This window comes from Ziziphus jujuba, chromosome 9, assembly GCF_031755915.1.
Source record: "Ziziphus jujuba cultivar Dongzao chromosome 9, ASM3175591v1".
In the NCBI taxonomy this organism is placed as follows: Eukaryota; Viridiplantae; Streptophyta; class Magnoliopsida; order Rosales; family Rhamnaceae; genus Ziziphus; species Ziziphus jujuba.
The window spans coordinates 10,300,671-10,314,412 of NC_083387.1; the positions used below are offsets into that span (position 1 = coordinate 10,300,671).

Genomic DNA, 13,742 nt, shown 5'->3' on the forward strand with positions numbered 1-13,742 from the left:
CCCAAAGGAACATATTGACCTTGATACCCAGTTCCGATATCACTAATTGATAGACTTTTTATTTATAAAGTATAATTAGTTACTGCTAATTATAAGTGTAACAATTTAAAAAAATAATAATAATAATCTCAGCAAGTTGTTGCCTAAAGTCATATGAGACACAGCAACATTATTGTGGAAAAAAAACTAAGTAAATTAATTATTTATTTATTTAATTATTACTCAAACGGTATATCTCTACTGTATTCTTGCTATAAATAGAGCTGTCGAGGCCCTCACTTTTGGAGACCAAGTAAAGAGAGAAAAACAAAGATGACTCTTCGATTCGGATGTTGGATCCTCCTCTTCTCTTTTATGTTCTTAACGGTAAAATTTTCATCTTTAAATATTATTTTATTTGCTTCATAATATCTGCAAAGGTTAATATTCAAATAACATACATACAAGTAAGAGTGTGTTTGGAGTACTTCTTTTATAAGAATTTATTTTCTATAGCATTTATTTTCATAGTATATTTTGTTAAGTGAATATTTAGTTACACATGATTAAAAAAAAAATCATTTTTAAAGTTATTTAAGGTATTTTTATAGTTTAATTAATGCATTTTATACCATTTTCTTTTCATCCCAAAACATTTATTTGAAGAAGTACAAACCTTAATTTATTTTTTTTGGAAGCAGCTGCAGTGCTTTTTTTTTTTTTTTTTTTTTTAAGAGTTTCAAAAACACTATCAAACACACTTTGATTCTAAACTCACTAAATTTATCAACATCTCTATATTTGTAAGCCATTATTTATTTATTAACCATTAATAAAATGGTGCATCATTAGATATCAAAATTTTTAGTTAATAAATTTAGTTAACCGCACCATATATATCTTCTTCTTCTTTTCTTTTTTTAATTTTTTTCCCATACCATAGTACCATGCAATAAATTCTAATCAAACTTTATCATTTTTTTTATATTGGAGATTGGAGGATTTGAACTTTAAGTACTTATTTGAGAAAACAATGATTTTTATCATTAAGCTGTCCTGACAAACTAGATTTTTAAAATTAAATCAATAATTAAGTTATCATATCAACGTGATTTCAATTATAAAGTGAGAACATATACTCATCACATGGTAGACTTCTATATATAAATTCTCTATTTTTAAATATTACAATTAGATCATAATTTATTTTTATTCCAATTTAGCACTTTCATTTAGTTTTTTGTTCTCTCATAAATATATTTCTAATTTAAAATTTTATAATATATCCTTTTTTACGTTTTATTTTTGTTTCAATTTAGTTTCATATGCTAATCAATCTTTATATTTTTCTCAAGATGACATTTTTAACATTTGCTGAATATTATTTATTACATATTTATTCTTATATGCAATTGTAAATTAATTAGCTAATATGGAATAGTAATACTATTAATTTTGATTTGCTGGGAAGACCCCTTGTCTTTGACATCTATTAAGGTGATAATTATTATGTATTGTTATTTGCCTAATTAAAATTTTAATTTTAAACTATTAATTCATATAATACCGTAAACACATAATAAATATTTAATATGTCAATAAATCCATATTTTCTGTTGAGAACATGTATCATTAAATACTAACAATATTATTAACTAATATATATATATATATATATATATAAGTTTATTTTCTTGAGAGATGCCAATTCTTTTTTTTTTTTTCCTTTTTTTTTTTTTGGGACAAATAACAGATATCAAATTGCAATCAATTGCAATCAGAAATCTTGACCCAAAAAATTATAATTAAAAAAATGGAGAATATGTACCGTGAAGTGGAAACTCCTAATCCTAATCACCATGTCACCATATATCTCCCCATAAAACAAAATTATTTACATATAAAAATTTTGGAATTTTTAATATCAACATTCAAATTCAAATTTATTATTTCTTTTCTGAGCTATTAAGAGTTTATAAACTTTTTTTTTTTTTTTTTTTTTTACGTAGGGACCTAGGAGTCCTTTTACATAGAATTGTTCATCTTTGTCTTTCTTTAATTTCTAATTTTTCTTACATAAGTGGCAAGACTATATCATCATATAAATGTGGTGTATTCATATATTAATATGTATATATATATATATATATATGTAGAGAGAGAGAGAGGGAGAGAGAGGTGGTCTAATTATTAGAAAGACAGACCTGCAATTTGCAATTTATTATTATTATTATTATTACTTGTCCTCTTTTTGCAAGTGAATCGTTGAGTTATGAGCTGTGGACTGTGGTAAATGCAGTGTGGCCGTACCAATGGAGTAAGGTATGTGGTTAAGCAACTCAAGAAAACTAAACCCTACATAACTGGATATATCGACGCCAAAGAGACGAATCAGCAGACTGGACCCTACATAACTGGATATATCGACGCCAAAGAGACGAATCAGCAGACTTACAAAACTGGGTATGGAGATTCACAAGAGACGAAGCAGCGATACATAACCAGCTATATTGATAATGCAGACGACGAAGAGACGAAGCAAACTTACATAACTGGCTATATTGCAGACCACAAAGAGATGAGCCAGCCCTACATAACTGGGTACATTGGAGATGATAAAGATACCAAGAGGCCTAATTACATAACTCAGTATAGAGGTGACAAAGAGATGAAGCAGCCTAATCATATACCTCAGTATGGAAGTGACAGAGAGTCAGAGCAGCCTAATTACATGACTGGGTATAGAGGTGGAGGTGACAAAGAGATGAAGCAACCCAATTACGTAACTCAGTATGGAGGTGGAGGTGACAAAGAGAAGGAGCAGTCTAATTACATAACCCAGTATAGAGATGACAAAGAGATGAATCAACCTCCTGGAACTGAGAATGAAGAAGGGAAAGAGTCTGTGTCCAAGTGTAGAAATCATATGCATGTTCATTCAGTGTCACAAAATGGAGTCCTACCACAAGAGTCCGTGATGCGACATGTTCATAATCATATGAAAACACAACCTTCGATGTCCCATGGTAATAAGGATCACATTGAAGCATTCAAGATTGGGTTTTTCACTCCGGATGATCTGGGCGTTGAGAATATTATGCCTCTCCACTTCGCCATCCAACAACATTCTCGTTTCTTGCCCAAACAGGTAGCTGATTCCATTCCCTTCTCAAAGTCACAACTCCTGCAGGTTCTCCAACTCTTTGCAATCCCACAAGGCTCGTCTGAAGCCAAAGACATGGAACAAACACTGAGAGATTGCAGCCTCAGACCCATCACTGGGGAGATCAAGTTGTGCGCCACTTCCTTGGAGTCAATGGTTGATTTCACGAGCGAAATCATTGGCCCTGGCATTGAATTTGATCTCTTATCAACCACTCACCCCACTATATCAAAAGCCTTTACTCAAAACTACACCATTTTGGAAGTTCCAAAAGAAGTTGTAGCTCCCAAAATGGTGTTTTGTCACCCTGTGCCTTATCCATATGCAGTTTTCTTCTGTCACTACTTTGGGACAGAGACAAAGGTTTTCAAGGTATCATTGGGCGGTGAAAATGGAGACAAAGTAAAAGCCATTGCTGTTTGCCATATGGACACGTCTGACTGGGACCCCAAACACATGTTGTTCAGACTTCTCAGAACCAAGCCTGGGGTCAATTCTCCAGTATGCCATTTCCTCCCTGCAAATCATCTGGTTTGGACTCCATCGACTAAAACAGTCACAATCTAAGTAGGAAGTTCTCTAGTATGAATGTATTGTGTCTAATAAAGGTCTATCACCAAGACCTAGCAGAGTAGATATCTTTTATGTTTCTATCTGTCAAGCTTCTTTTCTGGCTTGTTTATGATGTTTGTGGGTGTCAAGCTCCTTGGAATGTAAATCACATGTACCTGTTATGGTATATGTGAACTTGATATATTTCAAACATGGCACTTCTTGTTTACACCAAGTGTTCCTATATATATTTATTTCAATCCTCTAAAAGAAAAAAATGAAGAAACAGAACATTTAACCTAAAAAGAGTAATTCTACATTCGAAAAATGATTAAAATACCAATAATGTTCAATTATATGCCTCTATTACTATCACTAGACAAAAAAGGGTACCCTTCTATGTTGGAAGATGACCTTAATGGAAATATCATGCTAGAAAAAAATATACTTAATTTCTAAGCATTTCTCACTTGCAAATAATTTTTTTCATGAGAGTTTAAAATAATGTATAACTTCAATTATGATTCCAATGCAAATAGAACTCTGCCTGCTAATACATGTACAGCCTTGTTAAACACCGGCCGAGTTCTGAAGCAGAGTACAGGGCCCAATCAAATAACAGTTTTGAGACATGCATTCCTCTTTCCACAAAGTTGTCTGAATTCATAGTCCAATTAGATACCAAAATTTAGATCAATCATAATAGAAAGAATGCTTGGACATATACAAAGGCAAAGATGATAAAACTTCAGATATTACAGAAAAATGTCCTAGTTGTCTTTGTTAACACATAATTTACCTAATGAATGAAGGTTTTTATTGTCAAACAAAAGAAAATAATGATCTAACAGTCACAGTGCAGCCTATAGCTTTTCCTCTCTTTCGTTTGCCCCCTGAAAGGGGTAGCGTTGGTTGTTACAGTGACCTCCGGATTAACAAATCATTTACCTGTTAAACAAGAGTATGCAAAAGTTGAAACCAGGTTTATGAATAATTCAAACTCCGATCTTATTTTGTAATTTATCCATCGTGTAAAAGCAATTGGTGACATATCAGCAAGAAAAACCACTTACCATAGTTTTGGCGCACCATTGTAAACTTGTAAATTGCTTTTATTAGGGAGCCATATCTCATCGACTTTAATGGTCCCATATGACTGCAACACGAAAAAGGAGGTTCACAACTCAGTTCACCAAAAAAAAAAAAATATGTACCAGACATAAGGCAAAGTTGAGAACACTAGAATCCCCAAATCTAAAAATGGAGAAACATTCACGCAATACAAAGAAGTGAAGGACAAAAGGAGATAAGGTTCTCAGACATTATAATAACCATTCACTTAATAAAGGATATAGATATTAATCAAGAGCTTTTCTGATATGCTGACCAAAATTAGACAAGAAACTAGGAAGAAAATATTAGCAATCTGGAAGTACTAACTTTGAAATGTATTTGCAATCTACATGCAAATTGCAACAAGGTTGATTTCAAGTTCCATTAAGAAACACCTGATTGTTGCATATGTTGCCAGCTCATATAGTTGGTCCATGTATTTTATAAAACCAAAACTGCGAATCAACTAAATTCCAAATGCCCCTGTAAATAGCATTATTATTATTATATACACATAGATATATATATATATATATATTTTCTCTTAGGCCCCTGTAAGGGCCACCTACCCAAAATTTTCTTTGGAAGGAGAAAAAGGTAAGAAGAACTGCCCCTAATTGGCTTAATAACATGTGGCTAAGTGCAAGATGATACATGCAGAGGAGAATACTATATTTGAGTCTATTACCATTAAAAAAAAAAAACAAAACAAAACAAAACAAAAAACGAGTATACTATCTTTGAGTTAACTGGAACACAAATTTGTGAAGAACAGAGAAACAATAAATTTGGTCAAGCAGATTTCTAAATACAGTGTACAGCATTGAGCTTTAGGCAGCTAGTTTAGTTGAAATAATCGCTATATTTTCTTACTTCCCATCAATGTATTTTGTTTCAGTTTGAAATATTTATCATGTGGAAGTACATGGAATGATATATAACCAATTCATCTTCCATTATGTAAGAATACTCACACAATCTCAGTATATCGAATCCTCCATACGGCGAAACCTAGATGGCATCTTGCAGGTCCATAAACTAATAGCAGGTCAGGATCTGCCCCTTTGCAACCTAATAGTACAAGAACATCAATACCTCAAAGGTCACATATGAATTAGCATAATCAAAAATAAAAATTATTGACACATTAACAGTGAACAGACCAATAGCTTTTAGTGCCTCAGCCATGTGAGGTTCTGTAAATATTTGCCCCTCCTGGTCTCCAGCCAACTTATTCAATTTCAAATACTTCATGAAAAGTAAGTTAGCTGCTTTAGTCACAGCTTCCTTTCCGTCAGAGAATGAAGCAAATTCCAACATCATATGGTTGTGATCAACTAGCTTATCATTTTCACCAGATTCCTACATGTAATGAACAATAATTTGGTGATAATGTTGGCAGCACATTGACAATCCCATGAGGTTAATGTCCATTGTGAGGCATACAAATTATACAAGTATTTGACAATCCCATGAGGTACATGTCCATTGTGAGCAATACAACTTATACAAGTATAACTAGCATTAATCAAACCAGAACAAAAAACCAAAAAACTGGCTCATTTTGGCAGAGGTTAAAAAAAATAAAAATAAAAAAGAAATAAATAAAATAAAAGAAGGGTTGTTTTACATTACTTGGCAACAGGCTAAATCATGTGCAGTTCAATAAATGACATAGCAGTCCAGATAAGAAAATCTTAGGACAGACTGAGATTTTTAAATATATCACAATGTCTCCCCTAAGGCCCTAAGCAACCTACCTATACAAGAAATTCAACAAGTCTGTAAAGTGAGCTAGAAATTTATTTCAAAAGAGAAAAGACATTTTAACAAAATAGAACAACATGAAATTTTGAATATATCAAGGAACAAAAAAAAAACATTTTAGCATGCCAAGTAAAACTCCAAACGCAAGTGATTCCTGTTGATGAACATTGGTTAGCCAAGGACACCCAAAAAAAAAAAAAAAAAACAAAAAAAAAAGGGCTTTCCTTAGGACAGCAGATAGATGATAGCACCTCAAATATCACTGCATTGTTCAATTTCCCCAAGATGGCTTGCTTTGATTTCTTCATCACTCCTAGACATCAGATATCAAAAGCAAAATATTTAAAAAGATCCCAATGCACATCAAAAAATAGTTAATACCAATAGTTGAAATATGTCCGCCATCAATCAGTTCCAACAAGGCTCCTTACCTTCTTTATCATACAGGCACACACTCTTCACACCGATAGCTCCCAGCCACTGTAAAAGCTCAATAACTTGTAAAGTTTGGTATGCTTCTTCACTTTCTATAACAATGGCCAGGCATCGTAGCTTGCCCAAGTTTAAGGATTTGTATTTCTTCAAGAAGCCACTAGAAATAAAATAGCTTTCAGCCACACGAGCTATTCCCAGCACAAAATAGAATATGCTGACAATAAAATGAAGAATATGCCATAGAAGTAGGAGCACAAGATTCCCAATCTGCACCAACCTTAAAAACCACAATAAACCTCAAATTTAAACTCAAAGGGAAAAGTTTGGCATGAATCATAAATATAAACAGTCAAGTCTATCCAATAACATCCTAAACTATGCACAAATCATGTTCTACTCCATAGATGCTTTTTCTAAAAGGTATATCAACTGACTTGTAACTCAGTTGCAATTACAAGCAAATGGAAAGTGGCAGAACAAGACTACATTATAAATATACTGAAATTACTTTTCTACACAACCAAATGTATTTTGACTCTCAAGTATATACAAAGCAAAATATATCCACAACTCACTTGAGCAATGCAACAGTAAGCCCTCTGCATTTCATTCCTAAGCTCCATTTGTCTGCAAAAAAAAAATAATAATAATAAATAATGATAATAATAATGGAATAAAAGATGAAAAAGAGATAAACATAAACTGAAATCTAACATTTTAACCACCAAACATAATTTAAAAAAAAAAATGACCAAAGCACAAAGGGAAAAGAATGAAAATGAAAAAGAAGAAGAAGAAGAAGAAGATTTTTTAATATTTTGGTCCTTGATAATACTTATAAAATAAATAAATAAATAAAGAGTAGGGGACAGATAAAGCAAGTGGCCAACAAGACCTTTGGAATGGGAAGGCTTTCTTTCCAGGGAACATTTCATCTTTATTTTTACTTTTCTTTTGCTTGCCGAGTCAAGAGAATGGAAGTGTCTTGATGGATCACGAACGCTTATACAAGTTACATATATACATTATTTGACATATGATAAACTAGAGGAGGGTGATTTTTTAGCTCAAACGTAATCAAACCACCATTCATTGTCATTTGGGTTGTCTCCAAGGGCACATATAAGTTACATTCGGCTTTGAATTAACTATAGATCGGTTAGCTTTTCCTGCTATTTTTACTTAGGTATTTGGATTTGGTTATTTCTACATATTCTTTAATAATCAAACTAAATATAATAACAGAAACTACTCAGTTTAGTAGCAAACTATTAAGATTTCTAACTACTTTCCGCAAACCTACACCAGTCTAGCAAGAGTAATAACTAAGATTCCTCCTAACTAGCCAGCCTACATACCATAAATACCAACATGCAAATTATGTGCCTAAAAATCCGAGACTTAGCAACTACTTATTTACACTTGTAGAAGGCGGTGTATAATATTATAGAGAAATAATCAGACACCCTCAACAAGTTAACAGAAACAACAAACAAACAAACATTTGAAATATTATTAAGCTTGAACATATATAATCATCACTACAAGAAATATAAATAAATATATATATATATATATTAAAACAAAATAAAATACAGAAGACCTGAAAGCTGAGGAGGGTATGGCGTTAGGCAGAGAAGGTGGAGACCGATTAGAGGGAGAGAGGGAGAGAGGAAGTGAAAGAACAAAGCGGGCGGTCCTGTCGGTTTCTCTGGATGCTTTTGTGGTCTCTGTTTTTGACCCGCGGGGGACTGAATGATTGAAATTTCTTCGCACAGGGCCCCTTTTAGGCTGTGTACGATATTGGCCCAAGTGATACCGCACGTGACCACCATCGCTGAAGAAATTTCTAGTACATTTGCTTTATATATATATGGATGTGAGCCCTTCCATGTGTACGTTATTCCTAATCTGTGTATCTTTCTAAAGGGCAATCATATCAAATGGAATTTTATTTTACAAAGAAAAAATAACTAAATAAAATATAAAAATATCCATTGTTTTAATTATCTTTTTGAAAAAAATCTCATGGGTACCGCTACAGATGACGTGTGAATATTTTTATTGTTGATAAATTAAAATAATACGGATGTATAAATCTTTATAAGGGATAAAATCAAATCTAATACAAATAATAGAATTCTATTTGCTACATAGGTTGCTAAATAATAAATAAATAAAGTTGGGCAAAATATTCTATTTTATTGTTGCTGAAAAAGTATTAGGGATTCGTTAGCCAGGTATTCAGAAATTGATTCTCTTGTTTTTCCTTTTTAAATATGAATAAATTAACAACATAAAAGCTTGAGACAAAGTCCTTGGACGTAGCTGATAAAATAGACAACTTTTTCTTGCTCCTGTATTTTATAGCAACTTTGCTGCGGTAACATAGAACCTATTCTGAAATATGTAATTTCTATTTTGAATGTGGAATATTTACAGCAAATGAGTTTGATTAAAAAAATCCATTACAGATGAATAGGACGCCAAGAGCCCACGACACTTTTAGTCTTATACCTAGCCCAACCACATATTGCAAAAGACCCAGTGCCAGAAAACAGGCAGAGCAAGCATCTTCACATCTTTTTAATAAATTTAGGATTAAGCAAACAACTACAAGTTTGCCAAAGAAAACTCGATAGAAAAATAAATGGTATCAATACAATAGTGACGAATAGGAGATTAAAGTACAATACAAAAAATAAAAATTTAATGTGATGAAAAAGAATCAAGAGAAAATATACAGGCAAATAAAGAAACCAAACAAAACAAACACAAAGGCTTCAAGTATATTACTGCATTTAATTAAGTAAATATGCAAACTCCATGGACAAGAAAAGGAATTAATAAATATCTGTGAAAACGATTTTTCAGGTAGCCCACATCTGTACATAAACATAACTGCACGCACAAATCTATTAAGTAAGCGTCTCCATTGGAGACTCCCATTGCTGAATAACACTACAGTACTGTTAACTTAAGATGTAACATTTCTACCCGCAAAAAGGAGAATTAGCAACCAGAAGATGAAGAATACAAAAATCATATTGGACTTTCCATCATAGGCATAGAGGCATAATCTTCATTTTCCTTTTTGTTTAATTCCCTCTCTCTTTAGCAATAACTGATCCACCAAGTAGAGAATGTTTCCACAAGTGCCTAATCGGACTCTAGAAGCTAAATTTCAATCACTGAATTTGGAATAGACAATGATTTCCTACAGAGAAAAGCAAGCACAACAATTATATCATTCTATTTGACAACGATAACAAATGAATCTTCCACAAAGATCATGGTAATAGCATTAAATTTGAACCTATTGAGCTGAATCTTCAGAGAATCTAGCATCAAAAGGAGCTGATGCATGGGAATGTGCTGCACCTGAAGTTCCAGAACCATGTTGCAGTTCTATCACAAGCCATCGGACAGCTTTACTCATCTGTTCTAACCGAACAGCACTGATTGGTGGGAGACCAGCTGAGGAATTCTGCCCAGGCTTCCCAGCCATTGAACCAGTTGCCTCATCCACCAAGCATTCAGAGCCTATTCTTTGCTTCACAGACTCCACAAATTCCTCCGCTTGATCACAAGCTACTCTGAACAATTCCCACTTCTGCTTAAAATTTTCAAGAGCAGCGTCTGTGGCTACTGTTTTCTGGCCACCAGAAGCCTCCTTAGCTTCAAGCACGTTAGCTGCAGAAGCAACATACTCCTGGTATGCACTGTTTAGAGAATCCACTATGCTGTCCATTGTGTGATTCCTTGTTGCTAATGTTTATACAAAACTGTTGACTGTAATTAGAACAATTAAAAAACTGAATTTTTGTTCTTGAAAAATGACTAATTACACATCACTTCATACTTAATATGTTGCACAAAAAATATTTAACAAGAGAAGATAGGTTTGTGATATAAAGAATATTATGATTAATAATCAAAGGCAAAATAATACCCAAAATAAAAAATAAAATAGCAAGGAATTGTTTGGAAAACCTGTTTGAAAAAAGCTAAATTTAAAGTTCAAACACATTTTCTTAAAGATATTTGTGGCTAAGCACAAATATCAGGGGATATGGCGAGAAATAACAACTGAACCTACTTGGTGAAATGGTTTTTTTTTAAAAAAAAAAAAAAAAAAAAAAGGGTCAAAATGATAGAACAGAAGCTGAAGTAGAAAGCCTTGACCAGGGGAAATCGTAACAACTAACAAGTAATAGTTCAAAAAAAAAAAAAAAAAAAAAAAAGGGAAAAAATTTAACATAAATAAACTTTAAAACATATATACCATTACTAGGACAACGAACGGCTTGAAACAAGCTTCATGGCGGCTTAACTATGTACGATATTAACCAAAATTCTATCAGCTGCATTATATTGGTTGGTCTTTTTCAATCATACTCGATAACAAAACTAAATGATCAAACTCTTAGCTTTCATCAACTGTACTGCATCGTCTTAATCGACATTCCTTCCTCTAAAGTAACAAAAGAATAAACACGAAAACCAAAAAAAAAAAAAAAAAAACCTCTACCATTGTCCACCAAAAAAACAAAATCTATTGTTAGATTTCCCCTTGGTCATGTGTTAAAGTAAAAGATGGAAAAAATTCTAACACTTACAAGGAGAGAATAGTACCATTACCAGAGTTGTTTCATTATGCTAAAACAATATTAAGAACACGAATACAAGAGCACAAGTTTTTTAAAATATTGACTTCAGAATAGAAAATACACATCAATATCATTTCCCAACTATGTACCCCCAGCAGATTCAACAAAACTTAGAAACTCTTAGGCGACATATAAATTAGTTTGACAAACAAAATTCAACCCAAGAATCAATATGGTCCCTCACTATGGTCCATTCAAATTTCTTTCATTTAAAAAAATAAATAAGTAACAAAGAAACAGAAACAAAAGCAGAGATACAACAAAAAACAATTCCAACATCAAACTTAAACAAAACGGTCAGAAAGGGAAACTAAAGTCAGCTAAGTCACTAGTATGACGGAGGCAACGGTGAAAATTGAGAAAAGAAAAAAACATAAGCATGAAATAACTTCGCTAATCAGAAACAATATAAACCCTATATGTTGTTCTATGAAAGATATTAACACGGATTATGTAATCACACACACACACACACGAATTAAAAAAAAAAAAAAAAAAAAAAGTAAAAACTAGCACACAATCGAGGGCTCAAAAGCTTACCAGCTGAAGAAATCCGTGCCAAAACTCGAATCAGAAATTTGTGATGAAGAACCTTGAGACGATGGGCTCCAATCAACGGCAGGCACGTACGGAGAGGGTTTCCAAATGCGCGCCTCTTCCTCCTCTTTGTGAGAGAATCGTTTGAGTACCCGTGGAAGTTTTTCGGAATGAAATGGGAAGAAAGTGGTGGCTTTGGTCTTTGATGGGATGGGAATTATGACTGCTTATCGAGCAATTCGCCGGAAGAAGAAGACCATCACGATGGGAATTGGTACAGATTCTTGTGGGAACGGCGTAAGTGGTTGCCCAGACCACTTATAGCATAAATTGTACAAATGGCCTTATCTTATTGGTCTCATTTGGAAAAAATAATATAGAATTTTCATTTTTATAAATAAAATAAATAAATAACATATATGCTCCAATAAAGTTGCTATTTTTTGTTAGAATATTTTCTCCAGTAACATAATTGTGCATATTTTTTTTATCATATTTAATAATTGGTTCATTTTTTATTTTTTTTATTGCGTAAGCCTTGCAATCTGGTGTAATAAATCGACAAAATCCATCTCCAACGAGACAAGGCTGCTCAAGTGATGGCTGTATTTTTACCTTCTTTGTCAAAATTTAAATGCTTACCAACTTATTGTTATTGCTTTTGCAACGATAAATGTCATTTTTTGTTATTGGTATTTTAAAATTTTAATATTAATATGGATTTTCAATACCAAATATCAATATCATTACCAAAATTTTAAAATAAATTCTTTAATAATGCATATTTAAAAAACAGTATTGTCAAATTATAAATATTATTAGTAATAGAATTATTTTATCCAACGAAAAAATGTAATTATAATAATTTAAGAATAAAATGTTGATGAGTCATACTCATTTTTATTTTTATCATTTAAGAAATAGTTATAAAGCTAAAAATTATATTAATAAATGTATGGGCTCTCTAAATTTTTTTTTTACAACGGAATTCGTTATCAAAATTTACAAATTGCAAATTTGATGATAAATTAAAATTTATTATCAAGAATGTATTTGGTAAAAATAATTATTACAGTTGGAGAAGCTAAATTGTGTGTTTTATGCCATATTTTGGCAATACAATACCATTAAAAATGATTTTAGCATTTTTTCCATATTGTTCATGTTGCAAGCCTGCAATGATTGAACTACTTAAAGCTTGCAATGAGCAGTTAATTATTTTGTTTTCGGGAACAAATTTATCTGGAATACCAACTCGCACCTCCGATACATCATACACGTGTGGATTCCACTGGTGTCCTAGAATTTGTAGATTTTTTCTTGCTTGGGATCGTGAGAACCCTGATGTTTTCTCTCTAATGCTTTAACGCATTGTTTGATTCAGGAGATGGGCTGTCAGGCCAACTCTTGAATTTAGGCTGTCTGGACCAGTTTTGGTTCTAATGAAACCCTTTTTCTTAGTCCAAAATCAAATAAATTAATTAATATATAATTAATCAAAATGACGATGATTTTTATAGTTGAGT

General features: G+C 32.3%; 3 protein-coding genes across 9 annotated transcripts; 1 reads left to right on the top strand and 2 right to left on the bottom strand.

Annotated features, from left to right (window-relative positions):
• Positions 1–235: 235 nt before the first annotated feature.
• LOC107404936 (BURP domain-containing protein 3) lies at positions 236–4,223 on the top strand. Its single transcript, XM_060820386.1, has 2 exons — positions 236–366; positions 2,279–4,223. The coding sequence occupies exons 1-2, from the start codon at positions 313–315 to the stop codon at positions 3,707–3,709; spliced, it is 1,485 nt and encodes a 494-aa protein (XP_060676369.1). The 5' UTR covers positions 236–312; the 3' UTR covers positions 3,710–4,223.
• Positions 4,224–4,368: 145 nt separating this feature from the next.
• Positions 4,369–8,895, bottom strand: LOC107404940 (uncharacterized). 5 transcript variants are annotated; one of them, XM_060820390.1, is made up of 9 exons: positions 8,613–8,754; positions 7,905–8,011; positions 7,585–7,636; positions 7,006–7,276; positions 6,826–6,887; positions 5,971–6,169; positions 5,782–5,878; positions 4,768–4,850; positions 4,369–4,642 (listed from the first exon to the last, which is right to left on the bottom strand). In XM_060820390.1, the coding sequence occupies exons 2-9, from the start codon at positions 7,937–7,939 to the stop codon at positions 4,635–4,637; spliced, it is 807 nt and encodes a 268-aa protein (XP_060676373.1). In that variant the 5' UTR covers positions 7,940–8,011; positions 8,613–8,754; the 3' UTR covers positions 4,369–4,634. The 5 variants fall into 5 exon arrangements, with proteins under 5 accessions (XP_060676373.1, XP_060676372.1, XP_060676371.1 ...); XM_060820389.1 differs by having other exon boundaries at positions 7,006–7,286; positions 8,613–8,748; XM_060820388.1 differs by lacking the exon at positions 7,905–8,011 and having other exon boundaries at positions 7,006–7,166; positions 8,613–8,895.
• Positions 8,896–9,838: 943 nt separating this feature from the next.
• On the bottom strand, positions 9,839–12,547 carry LOC107404939 (mediator of RNA polymerase II transcription subunit 32). 3 transcript variants are annotated; one of them, XM_048480716.2, is made up of 3 exons: positions 12,220–12,547; positions 10,391–10,801; positions 9,839–10,226 (listed from the first exon to the last, which is right to left on the bottom strand). In XM_048480716.2, the coding sequence occupies exons 2-3, from the start codon at positions 10,758–10,760 to the stop codon at positions 10,198–10,200; spliced, it is 399 nt and encodes a 132-aa protein (XP_048336673.1). In that variant the 5' UTR covers positions 10,761–10,801; positions 12,220–12,547; the 3' UTR covers positions 9,839–10,197. The 3 variants fall into 3 exon arrangements, with proteins under 3 accessions (XP_048336673.1, XP_015867431.2, XP_015867432.2); XM_016011945.4 differs by having other exon boundaries at positions 10,326–10,801; positions 12,220–12,544; XM_016011946.4 differs by having other exon boundaries at positions 9,839–10,801; positions 12,220–12,546.
• Between the last annotated feature and the right edge of the window lie 1,195 nt (positions 12,548–13,742).

What these genes read in the sequence shown, in the direction of transcription:
- LOC107404936 (XM_060820386.1), top strand. Translation starts at nt 313, where the DNA reads ATGACTCTTCGATTCGGATGTTGGATCCTCCTCTTCTCTTTTATGTTC. An exon ending in TCTCTTTTATGTTCTTAACG is followed by an intron (nt 367 to 2,278) that starts GTAAAATTTTCA and finishes TGGTAAATGCAG; the next exon opens with TGTGGCCGTACCAATGGAGT.
- LOC107404940 (XM_060820387.1), bottom strand. Translation starts at nt 8,844, where the DNA reads ATGGTGGTCACGTGCGGTATCACTTGGGCCAATATCGTACACAGCCTA. An exon ending in ATACCCTCCTCAGCTTTCAG is followed by an intron (nt 7,637 to 8,612) that starts GTCTTCTGTATT and finishes TTTTTTTTGCAG; the next exon opens with ACAAATGGAGCTTAGGAATG. An exon ending in CTTACTGTTGCATTGCTCAA is followed by an intron (nt 7,287 to 7,584) that starts GTGAGTTGTGGA and finishes GTGGTTTTTAAG; the next exon opens with GTTGGTGCAGATTGGGAATC.
- LOC107404939 (XM_016011946.4), bottom strand. Translation starts at nt 10,760, where the DNA reads ATGGACAGCATAGTGGATTCTCTAAACAGTGCATACCAGGAGTATGTT.